At 40.1% G+C, this 15186-nt stretch overlaps 1 protein-coding gene across 10 annotated transcripts in view; it reads right to left on the reverse strand.

The window, feature by feature from the left end:
• Nucleotides 1-15186, reverse strand: part of fam204a (family with sequence similarity 204 member A) — a 106186-nt gene that overhangs the window by 59919 nt on the left and 31081 nt on the right. For 9 of the 10 annotated variants that reach the window (XM_073027861.1, XM_073027853.1, XM_073027854.1 and 6 more), the window contains 3 exons: nucleotides 12429-12516; nucleotides 11957-12056; nucleotides 552-641 (listed from right to left, as the gene is read on the reverse strand). In XM_073027861.1, the coding sequence (XP_072883962.1) occupies nucleotides 552-641; nucleotides 11957-12056; nucleotides 12429-12516 (278 nt within the window). The remainder of the gene's footprint in view (nucleotides 1-551; nucleotides 642-11956; nucleotides 12057-12428; nucleotides 12517-15186) is intronic. The other variant, XM_073027863.1, reaches the window with a different exon arrangement.

Below are 15186 nucleotides of genomic sequence, written 5' to 3' on the forward strand. Positions count from 1 at the left end.
ACCATATACAGAAAACAAAATAAGAGGGGAAGAAAATGGATTGAGAGAGATAGGTAACAAAGCAAAAAATATTCTATTTGATAAAAAGAAACCCAATCCTTTCAATATTTGCCAAGGTATATCTGTTGCCAGAGAGGTTGCTAGTGCTACTGAAAATAATAAAAATCCAGTTACAATTTCCAGCCATAACTTTTCCTGGAACATTTACTGGATAAGGACTGAAACTCACGTTCTTCATGTTAAGACACTAAAATAGTACAATATGAGAAGGAAACATCCTTGTACTATCAATGCTTCAGATAATAAAAGCAGCAATGTGATTAAATCCATTGTTATTTCCACCACAAAATCTGTCTAATACCATATGAAGGAGAGACAACAAAATAATATTTTTAAAATAGTCTTCTAATGAAGAACTATTAAAAACGAAACATGGATTCCATGAATATTTTAAACAATTCCAGCTTTTGTTCTTCACATGGAAAGGCTAAAAAAATTAATGTACTGTAATTTATCATGATGAAGGCACAGCTTGTGGCCTAACAGCTTACCTTACGAAGAGCAAGGTTGTCACTCAACCGCTCCGCTTCATCTATGTCCCCTGCAGCAATGGCCTTGTCAAGGTTTTTTTCTAGATTTGTCTGAAAAACAGTTTAATAAGAGAATTGCAAATAACAGAATGTAAAACTTCAGCCACCTGAGGCTACATTTGATGGGGAAAAAATCATTTATGTAAGAAAAGACCTGAACAAGTAATGACTTGTAAATAAAACACCATCTGTTAGAGTTGTTGCTGAGTACTTTCAACATATTCTGTCTTTATTTCAGTTATTATCAACTAGTCTTACACTTGTAACTAATTAATAATTTCTTTTGCATTGAATCCAACAAAATAACTTTCAGTATAAGACCATAAGGTATTGGAACAGATTTAGGCCATTCAGCCCATTGAGTTCACTCCTCCATTTCACCCAGATTCCATTCAACCCCATACACCTGCCCTCTGACTATATCCCCTGACGTCCTGACCAATCAGGAATCTATCAGCTTCCACTTTAAGTATATCTACAGATTTGGCCTCTACCGCTGTCTGTGGCCGAGCATTCCACAGATTTACTACTCTCTGGGTAAAACATTTCCTTCTTATTTTTATTCTAAAAGGTTGCTTCTCAATTTGGAGGCCATGTCCTCTAGTTCTGGATACCCCCACCAGAGAGAACATCCTCTCCACATCCACCTATCTAGTCCTTTCAACATTTGGTAGACTTCAATGAGATCCCTTCTAAATTCCAGTGAGTACAGGCCCAAAGCTGCTAAATGCACTTCATATGTCAACCCCTTCATTCCTGGAATCACCCTCGTGAGCCTCCTCAGGACACTCTCCAATAAATATCCTTTTTGAGATAAGGGACCAACTGAACCAAGTGCAGCCTGACTAATGTCTTATAAAGTTTCAGCACTATCTCCTTGTTTTTATATTCTATTCCACTTAAAATTAATGCCAATATTGCAATTGCCTTTTTTTTACCACAGACTCAGCCTGTGAATTAACCTTCTGGGAGGAGGACCCCTAAGTCCTTTTGCACCTCTGATGCTTCAATTTTCCCTCACACATCATACATTTTCCAACACTTTTTTGTCCATTCTTCCAATTTGTCTAAGCCTTGTTGCAATCGCATTGCTTCCTCAGCACTACCTATGCCTCCACCTATCTTCATATCAACTGCAAACTTTGTCACAATGCCATTGATTCCACAATCTAAATCACTGACAAAAAATGTGAAAAGTAGCAGTCCCAATACTGACCCTTGAGGAACACACTAGTCACCAGCAGCCAACCGGAATAGGCCCCCTTGATTCCCACTCACTGCCTCCTGCCTGTCAGCCATTCCTCAATCTATGCCAGTACCTTTCCTGTAACACCATGGGATTTTATCTTGCTAAACAGCCTCATGTGAGGCACCTTATCAAATGTCTTCTAAAGATCTAGTAAATGACATCCATTGTCTTCCCTTTGTCCAACCTGCTGGTTAATTCCTTGAAGAATTCTAACAGATTTGCTAGGCAAGATTTCCCCTTACAGCCACCATGCTGACTTTGACTCATTTTATCATTAATCTTCAAGTATCCCAAAACCCCATCTTTAATAATGGACTCCAACACTAGCCTATAATTTCCTCTCTGTCTTCCTCCCTTCTTAAAGAATGGAGTGACATTTGCAATTTTTCAGTCCTCTGGGACCATGCCAGAATCACTTCAACAACCTCTTTCAAGATTCTGAGATGTAGTTCATTGGTCCAGGTGGTTTTCCACCTGAAGACTTCCAGTTTGCCTGGCACTTTTTCCTTTGTAGTAGTATTGGCACTCCTGCTCCCTGACACTCACGGATCTCTGGCATCAGGGAGATGGGGAGAAGGCAGGAACGGGGTACTGATTGTGGATGATCAGCCATGTTCACATTGAATGGCGGTGCTGGCTCAAAGGGCCGAATGGCCTACTCCTGCACCTATTGTCTATTGTCATACAGCTAGTGTCTTCCACAATTCAGTAAAAAACTTTACTGAATAAGAAGTAAAGTTCTTATTCAGTTCGTCTGCCATTTCTTTGCCCCCAGCAAGTTTTTTCCAGTGGTGCACCTCCCTTTTACTTTTTATATAACTGAAAATACTTTTACTATCCTGCCTTTTATTATCAGCTAACTTGCCCTCATATTTCAGCTTTTCCTTTCTGATAGTTGTTTTAGTTGTGCCTTTTGTTGGATTTTAAAAGCATCCCAATCAGCCAACTTCCTACTCACTTTTGCTACCTTCTATGCCCTTTCCTTGGCTTTTATGTAGTCCTTAACTTCCCTTGTCAGCCACAGTTGCTTACCCCTGCCATTTGAGAACAACTTCCTCTATAGGACATACCTATCCTGCACCTTGTGAACTATTCCCAGAAACTTCAGCTTTCTTTGCTATGCCATTAACCCTGCCAGTATCTCTCTCCAAAACACCTGGGCCAGCTCCTCTCTCATGCCTCTGGAATTCCCTTCATTCCATTGCGATACTGATACATGTGACTTATGCTTCTCCCTCTCAAACTGCAGTTATGAATTCAATCATATTGGGATCACTAGCTCCAAAGGGTTCTGTTACATTAAGCTCCCTAATAAGATCTGGGCTTTTACACAACACCTAATCTAATATGGTTTTTCCTCAAGTAGGCTCAAACATAAGCTGCTCTAAAAAGCCATCGTGTAGGCATTCAACAAATTCCCTCACTTGCAATCTGACACTAACCTGATTTTTCCAAATCCCTTTTATACTGAAGACCCCCAATACAATTGTGTCATTACCCTGTTTACAAGCCCCTTTCCAGCACCTTTTGACATCTCAACCCCACATCTTGACTGTTATTTGGAGGACTATATATGATTCCCATAATGATTTTTTTTACTCCTGCAGCTTAACTTCACCCACAAAGATTCAACATTCTCTGACCCTACGTCACCTCTTTCTAAAGATGTAATTCCATCTCTTTACCAACAAAGCCACACCACTGCCTATGTCTTTCTGCCTGTCCTTTTGTTACAAAGTATATCCTTTGATGTTAAACTCCCAACTATGACCTTCTTTCAGCCATGACTCAGTGATGTCACTATGTCATTCCGACCAATCTCTAATTGCTCCCTGAGTTTAATTCACCTTATTCCTGACACTACGTGCATTTAAGTACAAACTACTGCAATGTCAGAATCTGAATCAGAATCAGGTTTATTTTCACTGGCATATAATATGAAATTCATTAACTTAGCAGCAGCAGTTCAATGCAATACATCATATAGAAGAGAAAAAAAATCGATTGCAATAAATGTATATTGAATAGATTAAAAACAGAAATACTGTATATTAAAAAAGTGGGGACATGTCCAAGGGTTCAATATCCATTTAGGAATCAGATGGCAGAGGGGAAGAAGCTGTTCCTGAATCGCTGAGTGTGTGTCTTCAGGCTTCTGTGCCTCCTACCTGATGGTAACAGTGAGAAAGAGGACATGCCCTGGGTGCAGGAGGTCCTTAATAATGGATACTGCCTTTCTGAGACACTGCTCCTTGAAGATGTCCTGGGTACTTTGTAGGCAAGTACCCAAGATGGAGCTGACTAGATTTACAACCCTCTGCAGCTTCTTTTAGTCCTGTGCAGTACTTTCCCCCCTTCCCATACCAGACAGCCCTGAATTTCTAAGGAACAGCATTTGTCTCTCAATCTGACAACAGGGTCCATTTTAATAACTAACATAAAACGTAATGTTCAGTTTGGCAAATGTTGTCACAGCATCTTCACACATAGAATTAAACAAAATAGCAAACTAGCTGCATTACTGTGCAATGCCTACTAACATATTATTTTAGGTAACAATGTTTAATTATACCAACACAAGTGATAATAGTTCTGTATTTCAGAGTCTTGAACTGGATTGACAATTGCATTTTTTTTGTATTCAAGAACTAAACACCAATAGCTGTCAACTTGATGTGCAATGTCTCGGCAATCTTATGTTATAGTCGCTCTGCTACTGGCACAAATTTTCTTCACACACTAAATTCTTACCTCAAGACGTTGAAGATTTAAATCATCCAATGATAGCAGACACAAAACAGAGTTTAAATGATTGTGTGATATTTGAATTTTTGCAATCTGTACTTCACTGAACTGGTTTTAACCTGTTTTACATCAATTATATCTTAAACATTAGTCCATCAATTCAGTCCCTGAAGCAGAAAGATGTTTTTTCCTTTCTTTTTTACAATGCCATTAGGGTGACATAAAGCATACTGATTAACATTGTCAATCTTTATCAGGTATTAGAGTGTCTAAATATTTAACTTTGGCATGCAGACATTTGTTATTAAACTATCTTGCACAGTAAAGCCTGCAAGTGCCTACAAGACAAAGCGAGATGACTGTGAAGTCTCAGCAAGCGTCAACAGACTACAATGTAAAGACACATTGCATCCTTTAGCCATTGTTTTTCTGCTGCACATTTGACAAGGGTAAACTTTCTATGTGCTGTTCTTGTGTATCTTCAACATATGATCTTTATGTGGTATCTCCTGTACCTAATAAAAGTTGTCATGGTCTTTTGCTGAAGTAGTCCATTCACTTCAAGATTCAATGTGTTGTGCATTCACGGATGTTCTTCTGCACACCACTGATGTAACACGAGATTATAAGAGTTACTGTCGTCTTTCTGTCAGCTTCAACCGGTCTGGCCATTCTCTTCTGACCTCTGTCATTAACAAGGCATTTCGCCCACATAAAAGAGATAGATTTCTTTTCTTTTTTTCACTATTCTCTGTTAGCTCTAGAAACTGCTGTGCATTAAAATCACAGGACATCAGTAATTTCTGAGATACTCAAACCACCCCGTCTGGCACCAACAACTATTCCACGGTCAAAGTTGCTGAAATCACATTTCTTCCCCATTCTGAACAACAACTGAACCTCTTGACCACAGAAACACTGAACACCTACAGCACAATACAGTCCCTTCAGCGCACAATGCCATGCCGAATGTGCACTTACTTTAGAAATTACTAGGGTTACCCATAGACCTCTATTTTTCTAAGCTCCATGTACCTATCCAGAAATCTCTTAAAAGACCCTATTGTATCCACCTCCACCATTGTCGCTGGAGCCCATTCCATGCACTCACCACTCTCTGCATAAAAAACTTACCCCTGACATCTCCTCTGTACCTACTTCCAAGCATCTTAAAACTGTGCCCTCTCGTGTTAGCCATTTCAGCCTTGGGAAAAAGCCTCTGACTATCCACACAATCAATGCCTTTCATTATCTTATACACCTCTACCAAGTCACCTCTCATCCTCTGTTGCTCCAAGGAGAAAAGATCAAGTTCACTCAATCTATTCTCATAAAGCATGCTCCTCAATCCAGGCAACATCCTTGTAAATCTCCTCTGCACCCTTTCTACAGTTTCCACATCCTTCCTGTAGTGAGGTGACCAGAACTGAGCACAGTACTCCAAGTGGGGTCTGTCCAGGGTCCTATATAGCTGTAGCATTACCTCATGGCTCCTAAACTCAATCCCACAATTGTGAAGGCCAATGCACTGACTGCCTTCTTAACCACAGAGTCAACCTGCACAGCCATCTTTGAGTGTCCTATGGACTTGAACCCCAAGATCCCTCTGATCCTCCACATTGTCAAGAGTCTTACCATTAATTCCATATTCTGCCATCATATCTGACCTACCAAAATGAACCACCTCACATTTATCTGGGTTGAACTCCATCTGCCACTTCTCAGCCCAGTTTTGCATCCTACCAATATCCCACTGTATCCTGACAGCCTTCCAAGCTATCCACAACACCCTCAACTTTTGTGTCATCAGCAAATTTACTAACCCATCCCTCCACTTCCTCATCCAGGTCAATTACATGAATCACGAAGAGAAGGGGTCCCAGAACAGATCCCTGAGGAACACCACTGGTCACCTACCTCCATGCAGAATATGACCCGTCTACAACCACTTTTTGCCTTCTGGGTGCAGGCTGGTTCTGGATCCACAAAGCAAGGCCCCCTTCGATCCCTTGCCTCCTTACTTTCTCAGTAAGCCTTGCATGGGGTAACTTATCAAGTGCCTTGCTGAAATCCATATACACTACATCTACTGCTCTACCTTCATCAATGCATTTCATCACATCCTCAAAAAATTCTACCAGGCTTGTAAGGCATGACCTGCCTTTGACAAAGCCATGCTGACTATTCCCAATCATATTATGCCTTGCCAAATGTTCATAAATCCTGCCTCTCAGGATCTTCCCCATCAACCCACTGAGGTTAGACTCACTGGTCAATAATTTCCTGGGCTATCCCTACTCCCTTTCTTTAATAAGAGCACAACATCTGCAACCCTCCAATCCTCCAGAACTTCTCTCATCCACATTGATGATGCAAAGATTATTGCCAGAGGCTCAGCAATCTCCTCCCTCGCCTCCCACAGTAGCTCGGTCCCAGTGACATCCAACTTGATGCTTTCCAAAAGCTCCAGCACATCCTCTTTCTTAATGTTTATATGCTCCAGCTTTTCAGTTTGCTGTAAGCCATCCTGACAATCTCCAAGGTCCTTTTCTGTAGTGAATACTGAAGCAAAGCATTCATTAAGTACCTCTGCCACCTCCTCTGGTTCCATTCACACTTTTCCACTGTCACACTTGATTGGTCCTATTCTCATACATCTTATCCTCTTGCTCTTCACATACTTATAGAATGTCTTGGGGTTTTCCTTAATCTTGCTTGACAAGGCCTTCTCATGGCCCCTTCAGGCTCTTCTAATTTCATTCTTAAGCTCTTTCCTGATAGCCTTATAATTTTCTAGTTCTGACATGGATAAACTTTCTCCATTGACAGTAGGGGAGATTCAAACAAGAGAGACATCAGTTGAGAGTTAAGGGGCAAAAGTTTAGAGGTAACACAAGGAGGAACTTCTTTACTCAGACAGTGGCAGCTGTGTGGACTGAGCTTCCTGTAGAAGTGGTGGAGGCAGGTTCGATTTTGCCATTTAAAAAAATTGAATAGATATATGGACAGGAAAGGAATGGAGGGTTATGGGCTGAGTGCAGGTAGGTGGGACTAGGTGAGAGTAAGCATTCGGCGTGGACTAGAAGGGCCGAGATGGCCTGTTTCCATGCTGTAATTGTTATATGGTTATATGGTTCTCTATCATTATCTACTTTTTTGAACCTTTCATAAGCTTTTCTTTTCTTCTTGACTAGATTTTCTGCAGCTTTTGTACACCATCGTTCCAGTACCTTACCATCCTTTCCCTGTCTCATTAGAATGTATCTATGCAGAACACCACACAAATATCCCCTGAACATTTGCCACATTTCTGCCGTATATTTCCTTGAGAACATCTGCACCCAATTTATGCTTCCAAGTTCCTGCCTGATAGCTTCATATTTTCTTTTACTTCAATTAAACATTTTTCTGACTTCTGCTCCTATCCCTCTCCAATGTATGGTAAAGGAGATAGAATTGTTATCACTATCTCCAAAATGCTCTCCCATTGACAGACCTGACACCTGACCAGGTTCATTTCCCAATACCAGTTCAAGTACAGCCTGTCCTCTTTTAGGTTTATCTACATATTGTGTCAGAGAACCTTCCTGAACACACCTAAAAAACTCCATCCCATCTAAACCCCTTGCTCTAGGGAGATGCCAATCAATATTGGGGAAATTAAAATCACAACAACCCTGTTATTATTGCACCATGTCTGCATGCTTTTATGCATTGATTTGCTGCCACATGATCAGCTGATTAGATATTTGCATTAAAAATCAGGTGTACCTAATAAAACGGATATTGAGTGTACAGTCAGCCCTCCTTTTCCACGGGGGATTGGTTCCGGGACCGCTAGCGGATACCAAAATTTGCGGATGCTCAAGTCCCTTATTCAACCTGTCTCAATGCGGTAGGACCAAGCGAAACCCCAGAGCTTATTTAACCTGTCTCAGTGCGGTGGACATTAGGACCCAGCAGTAGAGATCTGAATCCGCAGTGTTTCTGTTCATGAAAATAAACATGAACACGATTGAAAATAAAGTGGAAAGAATAAACGTGATCGGAAAGAGGTGAAATGCCATCGGTCATTGGAAAATCATTAGGCTATGTCGGTCAATGATCGGAACAATTTTAAAGGATAAAGTGAGAAAGGCTCTGCCCCAATGAAAGCTACAATTATTACTAAGCAACGCAGTGGTTTAATTATTGGGTTTTGGGGTTTTGGGTTTTTGATCCTCCACGTCAACCCGGCACGGTGGAGAGCGCACTCGAAAGTGGTCTGTCACTGGATCGAACTCGAGATCTTCCCAAGCCCGGCGCTGAAACTTACATTCTTAAGTGTTTTATATGCATAGAAAGGTAAAATATACACTATATACTAAGACAAACGTTTGACTAACTGATGCTAAATAATACCGGATGTACCTGTTCCGACTTACTTAGTAAGAGAACTTCCAATCTTTTTTGATCCCGATCCACGATAACGCACACACATCCTCTCGTATACTTTAAATTATCTCTAGATTACTTATAATGCCTAATACAATGTAAATGCTATGTAAAATGGTTGTTATACTGCATTGTTTAGGGAATAATGACAAGAAAAAAAGTCTGCAAATGCTTGAACAACAAGTGCTGGAAGAGCACTTGCGGGTTTTTGCAATTCGCGGTTGGTTGAATTCGCGCATGTAGAATTCGCGAATAAGGAGGGCCGACTGTATATTGTTAAAGCAATGATAATGAATGAAGTATCATTCCCTGGCTCCAATTCATGACTTGCCAAATACATTTGGGGAAGAGATTATAAATTTGATTTCTCCTTCAGCTCATTTTGCACTTCAAAGTAGAAAAGTAATTCTTATCGTACTGTGGATTATAAACATTTAAAGATTAAATGTTGGTAAAAAAAAACAGATCGAACATGGCTGTTGTCCAAATGGATTCTGAAACTGAAGCACAGAAATTCATCAGGGAGAATAAACAGTTCCCAAAAGCCAAAATTAACTGTCACTTTGCAAAAATCTGCATTAATAATAATTAACCTACACCTGTCAAAGAACCTGTTTTACAACTTGATAAATGGTTAAATAAAGTAGAACTTTATTGGTTTAAATAATGATCATAATCGAAAACACTAGAAGTTTAACAGATGCTGTTAATCCAGGGTAATACACAATAAATGCTGGAGGAACTCAGCACGTCAGGCAGTAGCTATGAAGAGGAATAAAATGTGTCATCTAGACTGGAAAGAAAGGAGAAAATAGTCAGAAGAGGAGCGAAGTGGGGAGAGGGGATGGAGGGCAAGCTGGCAGATGGGTCAGGGGAAGATAGTTGAGTAGGGGGGATGAAGTGAAAAGCCAGGAGGTGGAAAGGTAAAGGACTTAATATGATGGAGCTTGATAAGGAAGTGGATCATAGGAGGAAGGAAAGGTAGAGGGACAGCAAAGTGAGGTGATAGGCAGATAAGGATAAGAGAAATGGTAAGAGGGCGGCCCGTATGGGAATGGAGAAGGGAAGAGAAGGGAAGGAGATGGATATTACCAGAACATGAGATCATAATCCATTATCTTTCTGAGAAAGTCCCTGGCCTCAAAGATGATTTGCCTTCCCTTCAGTTTTAAGAGGTTTGTGCTGGGCAAATATGGGGTCCTGGATGATGGATGCTGCCTTTTTGAGGCATCGTCTTTTGAAGAGGCTAGTGCCCTTGATAGGACTGGATGAGGTTAACAACTTTCTGCAGCTTTTTCTCATACTGTGCATTTCCCTTCCACACCAGATGGTGATGCAACCAGTTAGATTTGCTTTTTTTAAGAGCAAAAACCTTGATGTGAACAATTTTAAAATGGGAAGGTTTGCAAAATAAAGTTTGATTGGAACACGTTGAATATTTATTCAGCTAGTACTTGTTAGGTATTGTAGGTAATTTCAAATTGAACTGTTAGGATTTCTTCTCAGAAATATCAGCAAAATTTCTGAATCATTTTTGTTAGGGTTTTAAATGATTTTACTCAGAAATGCTGTTTAATAGCATTCAAGGAAGTTGAGTTTAGCAGATGACAAAGAGTGAGGGCAGGACTTTTTCCACCTGTCATTGAGCTTCCATTCTCCACTCTCCATAAGTCCCCCCTGCCTAACAATCAGTAACAGCAAGGTATACTTGTGTGCAGAGTATTATAAAGTTCCACAACATTTTACAGGAAATTATCACATGGAATTTGCAATGAATCACAGAAGAGGGTTTAGAAAACATCACTTAAATGATAGTTAATGAGGAGCAACCCAAAGGGAGAAAACGGAAATGGTTAAGGGAGGGAAGTTTCAGGAGGAAATTTCAGAAGGCAAATCCCACTGCACTGAAACAATTATAGTCAGGGATGAAAAGGGAAGATCTTCACAGTGTTATATGTCAGACACAATTGCAATAAGAGAGTAAGAGGGTGGTGAATCTATAGAATTCATTGCCACAGATAGCTGTGGAAGTCAAGTCATAAGATCATAAGCCATAGGAGCAGAATTAGGCCATTTGGCCCATCAAGTCTGCTCCAGCATTTCATCATGGCTGATCCATTTCTCTCTCAGCCCTAGTCTCCTGCCTTCTCCCCTAACCGTTCATGCCCTTACTAATCAAGTCATTGGGTACACTTAAAGCAGAGGTAGAGAGGTCCTTGATTAATAAGGGTTTCAAAGATTACAGTGAGAAGGTAGGAGAATGGGGTTGAGGGAGATAATAAATCAGCTGTGATATAATGGTGCAGCAGACTCAATGGGCCAAATGGCTTATTCTGTTCCTACATCTCTTATGGTCTTATGGAGAGTGTGTGCCAATGACAAATATGAAAATAAGAACAGATTTTTAAATCACAATGTTGCTTAATCAGTGATCAAAGTAGATTAACAAGCACAGGCCTGAATAAATGGTAAGGCACAAGGCAGGATGCTTCAGAAGAGCTTAAGTTCAGAGACAGTCCACAATGGTCCAGTGCTATATTACAGTAGTTTAGTCTAGAGGTAACAATGATAAGGATGAGAGATCAAGCAGCAGATCAGTTGACATAATCCATATTGATATCATGTTAGAAAGCTGGAAAAAAGGCAACCTTAATGTTGGAATTGATGCTGAGTTGAAACTTACCTTGGAGTCATATATGATGCTAAAATCACAGTCACCTCAGTTCTACATTTTGACACGTCCATCCTAAATGTTTACCACTCAAGACTATTTCTTTGACCAAGTATTCAGTCATCCCTTCTAATTCTTTCTTGCTAGCTCTGTTGATAATGCTGCATAAGGTTATTTATCAGGCACTTCAGATTTCTTTTCATCCATAGTGAGACCTGTCTTATGAAGATCAAAGTTGCATACAATAAAATCAGGGAACATTATTACCTTTGAATGAGATGTGTTGCATGCAGGAGACTTAAATCTATCATTTGCTCCAAAATATTGCCTTAGTTCACCCCAGTGGGCCTTTCTCAAGGCCAGATCACTGTAAAATCAAGGACAATATTAACATTACTAGCATAAAATTAATTACAATTTGAAAAAGTAAAACATTCAATAACCAAGCTATTACCATCTTATATAATAACGCCTATCAATCTCTTGATATCATCATTATTTTCTACAGGAGTGTTATGTGGAAAACAAATTTCAAAGCGATAGGCATTAACTAAGCATTCTTCATAACTATTGAGAATTTTATTGACTGAATTATATTCAGGAAAAACTAATTTAAGCTCATTTTAGAAGTATTGTTGATTTATTCTTATTAAATTGGTTTAACAATTTAAAAAAAACGAAATCATTGCACAACTGTGAAAGAACTGATAAAGTCTGTACATTAATTCCACTTAAATACCTTTCAGTCTCAGTTTTCTGCTCTTGCATGGATTTCTGCATTTTGATGAAAGTCTCCTCGTTATTCCTTCCTACATTTATCAGGCCTTCTGCACAAGTATAATTTCAATTATATACAAATCCATTAACTACGATGATCCAAAAACATTTGTAATACTGACATAATTTTTTCCATTAGCTTACAAAAGATTGAGGACAAATGATGTCCAGAAATAAGGATATGGAGTACTATCTATTTTGAATTATTGACTTGTGAAATCCTTCAATTATTATTACCTTCAGAGAATTAAAGTTCTAAGATACAGAAATGAAAGACTTATTGTTACATATAAATCTCCTTCTAAGGTTCTATTTATCTTTATCAATTATTTTATCAATCTATAGCATGAATATTCTTCAGTGGTACTGGTGGTGGGTAGTCAATAAGTGATTTTTTTAAGGTGCTTGGATGTCAGGGGTAAGTTTTTTTACGCAGAGAGTGGTGCGACAGTGGTGCAGGTGGATACGATAGGGTCTTCTAAGAGACTCCTGCATAGGTACATGGAGCTTAGAAAAACAGAGGGCTATGGGTAACCCTAGGTAATTTCTAAAGTAAGTACATGTTTGGCACAGCATTGTGGGCAAAGGGCCTGTATTGTGCTGTAGGTTTTCTATGTTTCTAAGTCATACAGAAATAGAGTTAAATAACACAGAAACAAGCCCCTTGGCCCAAAATGATCATGCTGGCCGAATTGCTCATGATGAATGTATAGCAGCTTCAGCCTGGCCCCCCAAGTCTTACACTTAAGTTTTCAAGAACACACTGGATCCATTGATTCCTTGTAGCGCTTTACTCACACAAACGACAGCTCTACCAATTTTTTGTTTTTAACTTCAATGGAGGCACGTTCCCCTGTCATTCCTCAGTAAGAATAAGCTTTCCTCTTCATAGATTATGAATAAATTTTGCAACTCAAATTGGCAGAAGCAAAAAACAAATCCCTCTCCCATTCCTATGTTGAGTATTATATTCTAGTAAAAGATTTCACGATCACCCAGAGTTGATGTGGACCATGCCACCTGCAAGGTGCCTTGTTCCCAAACCCCAGCTCATCCTGTTAGGGAGGGTATTGGTGAATGGTCCCATGGCCCTGGAGGGGGGAGAAGATGAGAATGTTCTGCCTCTGGAGGTGCTGCTCATTTTGAACGCAATTTGTTTTGTACAATCATCACTTCCTGTTTGTAAGCTGTTTTTTTAACATTATTTCCTACATGGTTTAATTTGGATTTTGACTTGGAGCAAACACATTCATTTCCATCCGATCTTTATTTGCCCTGAAACAGCAATATCTGAGTCTTGAGCTTCTTAACATTGGTAAACACTCAGTAGATACACTTTGAAGGAATTGTTATGTTTATCATTTATCACTATTAAGCTGTCGTTGTGCTCCAAGTTCACCCTCATCCATGCCATAGCTATAGAATGTTGCATGTATACATTTTACCTTGTTTAACACTGATCATGAGAATAATTGATAATATTAGCATATTCAGCCACACAATGATTCTGCATTTGAATTAGAATTGACTTTATTATTTACATCCTTCATATACATGAGTAAAAATCTTTCCGTTACATCTCCGTCTAAATGTACAATGTGCAATTTATACTAATTTATAATAAATACTACATAAACAGAAATATAACAGAAATACAACAGAAATACAGTTACATCAGTAGGAATTAATTAGTCAGATGGCCTGGTGGAAGAAGCTGTCCTGGAGCCTGTTGGTCCTGGCTTTTATGCTGCAGTACCACTTCCCAGATAGTAGCAGCTGGAACAGTTTGTGGTTGTGGTGACTCGGATCCCCAATGATCCTTCAGGTCCTTTTTACACACCTGCCTTTGTAAATGTCCTGAATAGTGGGAAGTTCACATCTACAAATGTGCTGGACTGTCCGCACCATTCTCTGCAGAGTCTTGTGATTGAGGCAGTACAGTTTCCATATCAGGCAGTGATGTAGCCAGTCAGGATGCTCTCAATTGTGCCCCTATAGAAAGTTCTTAGGATCTGGGGGCCTACACCAAGCTTCTTCAATCGTCTGAGGTGAGAGATGCTGTTGTGCCTTTTTCACCACACAGCTGGTATGTATCGACCAGGTGAATTCCTCGGTAATGTTCATGCAGGGGTTAGCCTGTCTCCATTCCTCCTGCAGTCCACAACCAGCTCCATTGTTTTTGCGACATTGAGGGAGAGGTTGTTTTCTTGACACCACTGAGTCAGGGTGATGACTTTTTCTCTGTAGGCTGCCTCATTATTATTTGAGGTTAGGCCAATCTGTGTAGTGTCGTCAGCAAATTAGCAGATTGGAGCTGTGGGTAGCGACACAGTCATGGGTATACAGGGAGTAAAGGAGGGTACTTAGTACACAGCCCTGAGGGGCATCTGTATTGAGGGTCAGAGGGGTAGAGGTGAGGGAGCTCACTCTTACCACCTGCCGGCAATCTGACAGGAAGTCCAGGATCCAGCTGCACAAGGCCGGGTGAAGCCGAGGACTCTGAGTTTCTTGTCAAGCCTGGAGGGAATTATGGCGTCAATTGTTGAACTGTAGTCCAAGAACAGCATCCTCACATAAGCATCCCTCTTTCCCAGATGTGTAAGGATGGTGTGTAGAGCTATTGTGTCATCTGTTGATTGGTTGTGCCGGTAAGTAAATTGTAGGGGGTGCAGTGTGGGTGGTAGCATGCTGCAGATGTAGTCCTTGACCAACCTCTCAAA

This window comes from Hemitrygon akajei, chromosome 23, assembly GCF_048418815.1.
Source record: "Hemitrygon akajei chromosome 23, sHemAka1.3, whole genome shotgun sequence".
In the NCBI taxonomy this organism is placed as follows: domain Eukaryota; kingdom Metazoa; phylum Chordata; class Chondrichthyes; order Myliobatiformes; family Dasyatidae; genus Hemitrygon; species Hemitrygon akajei.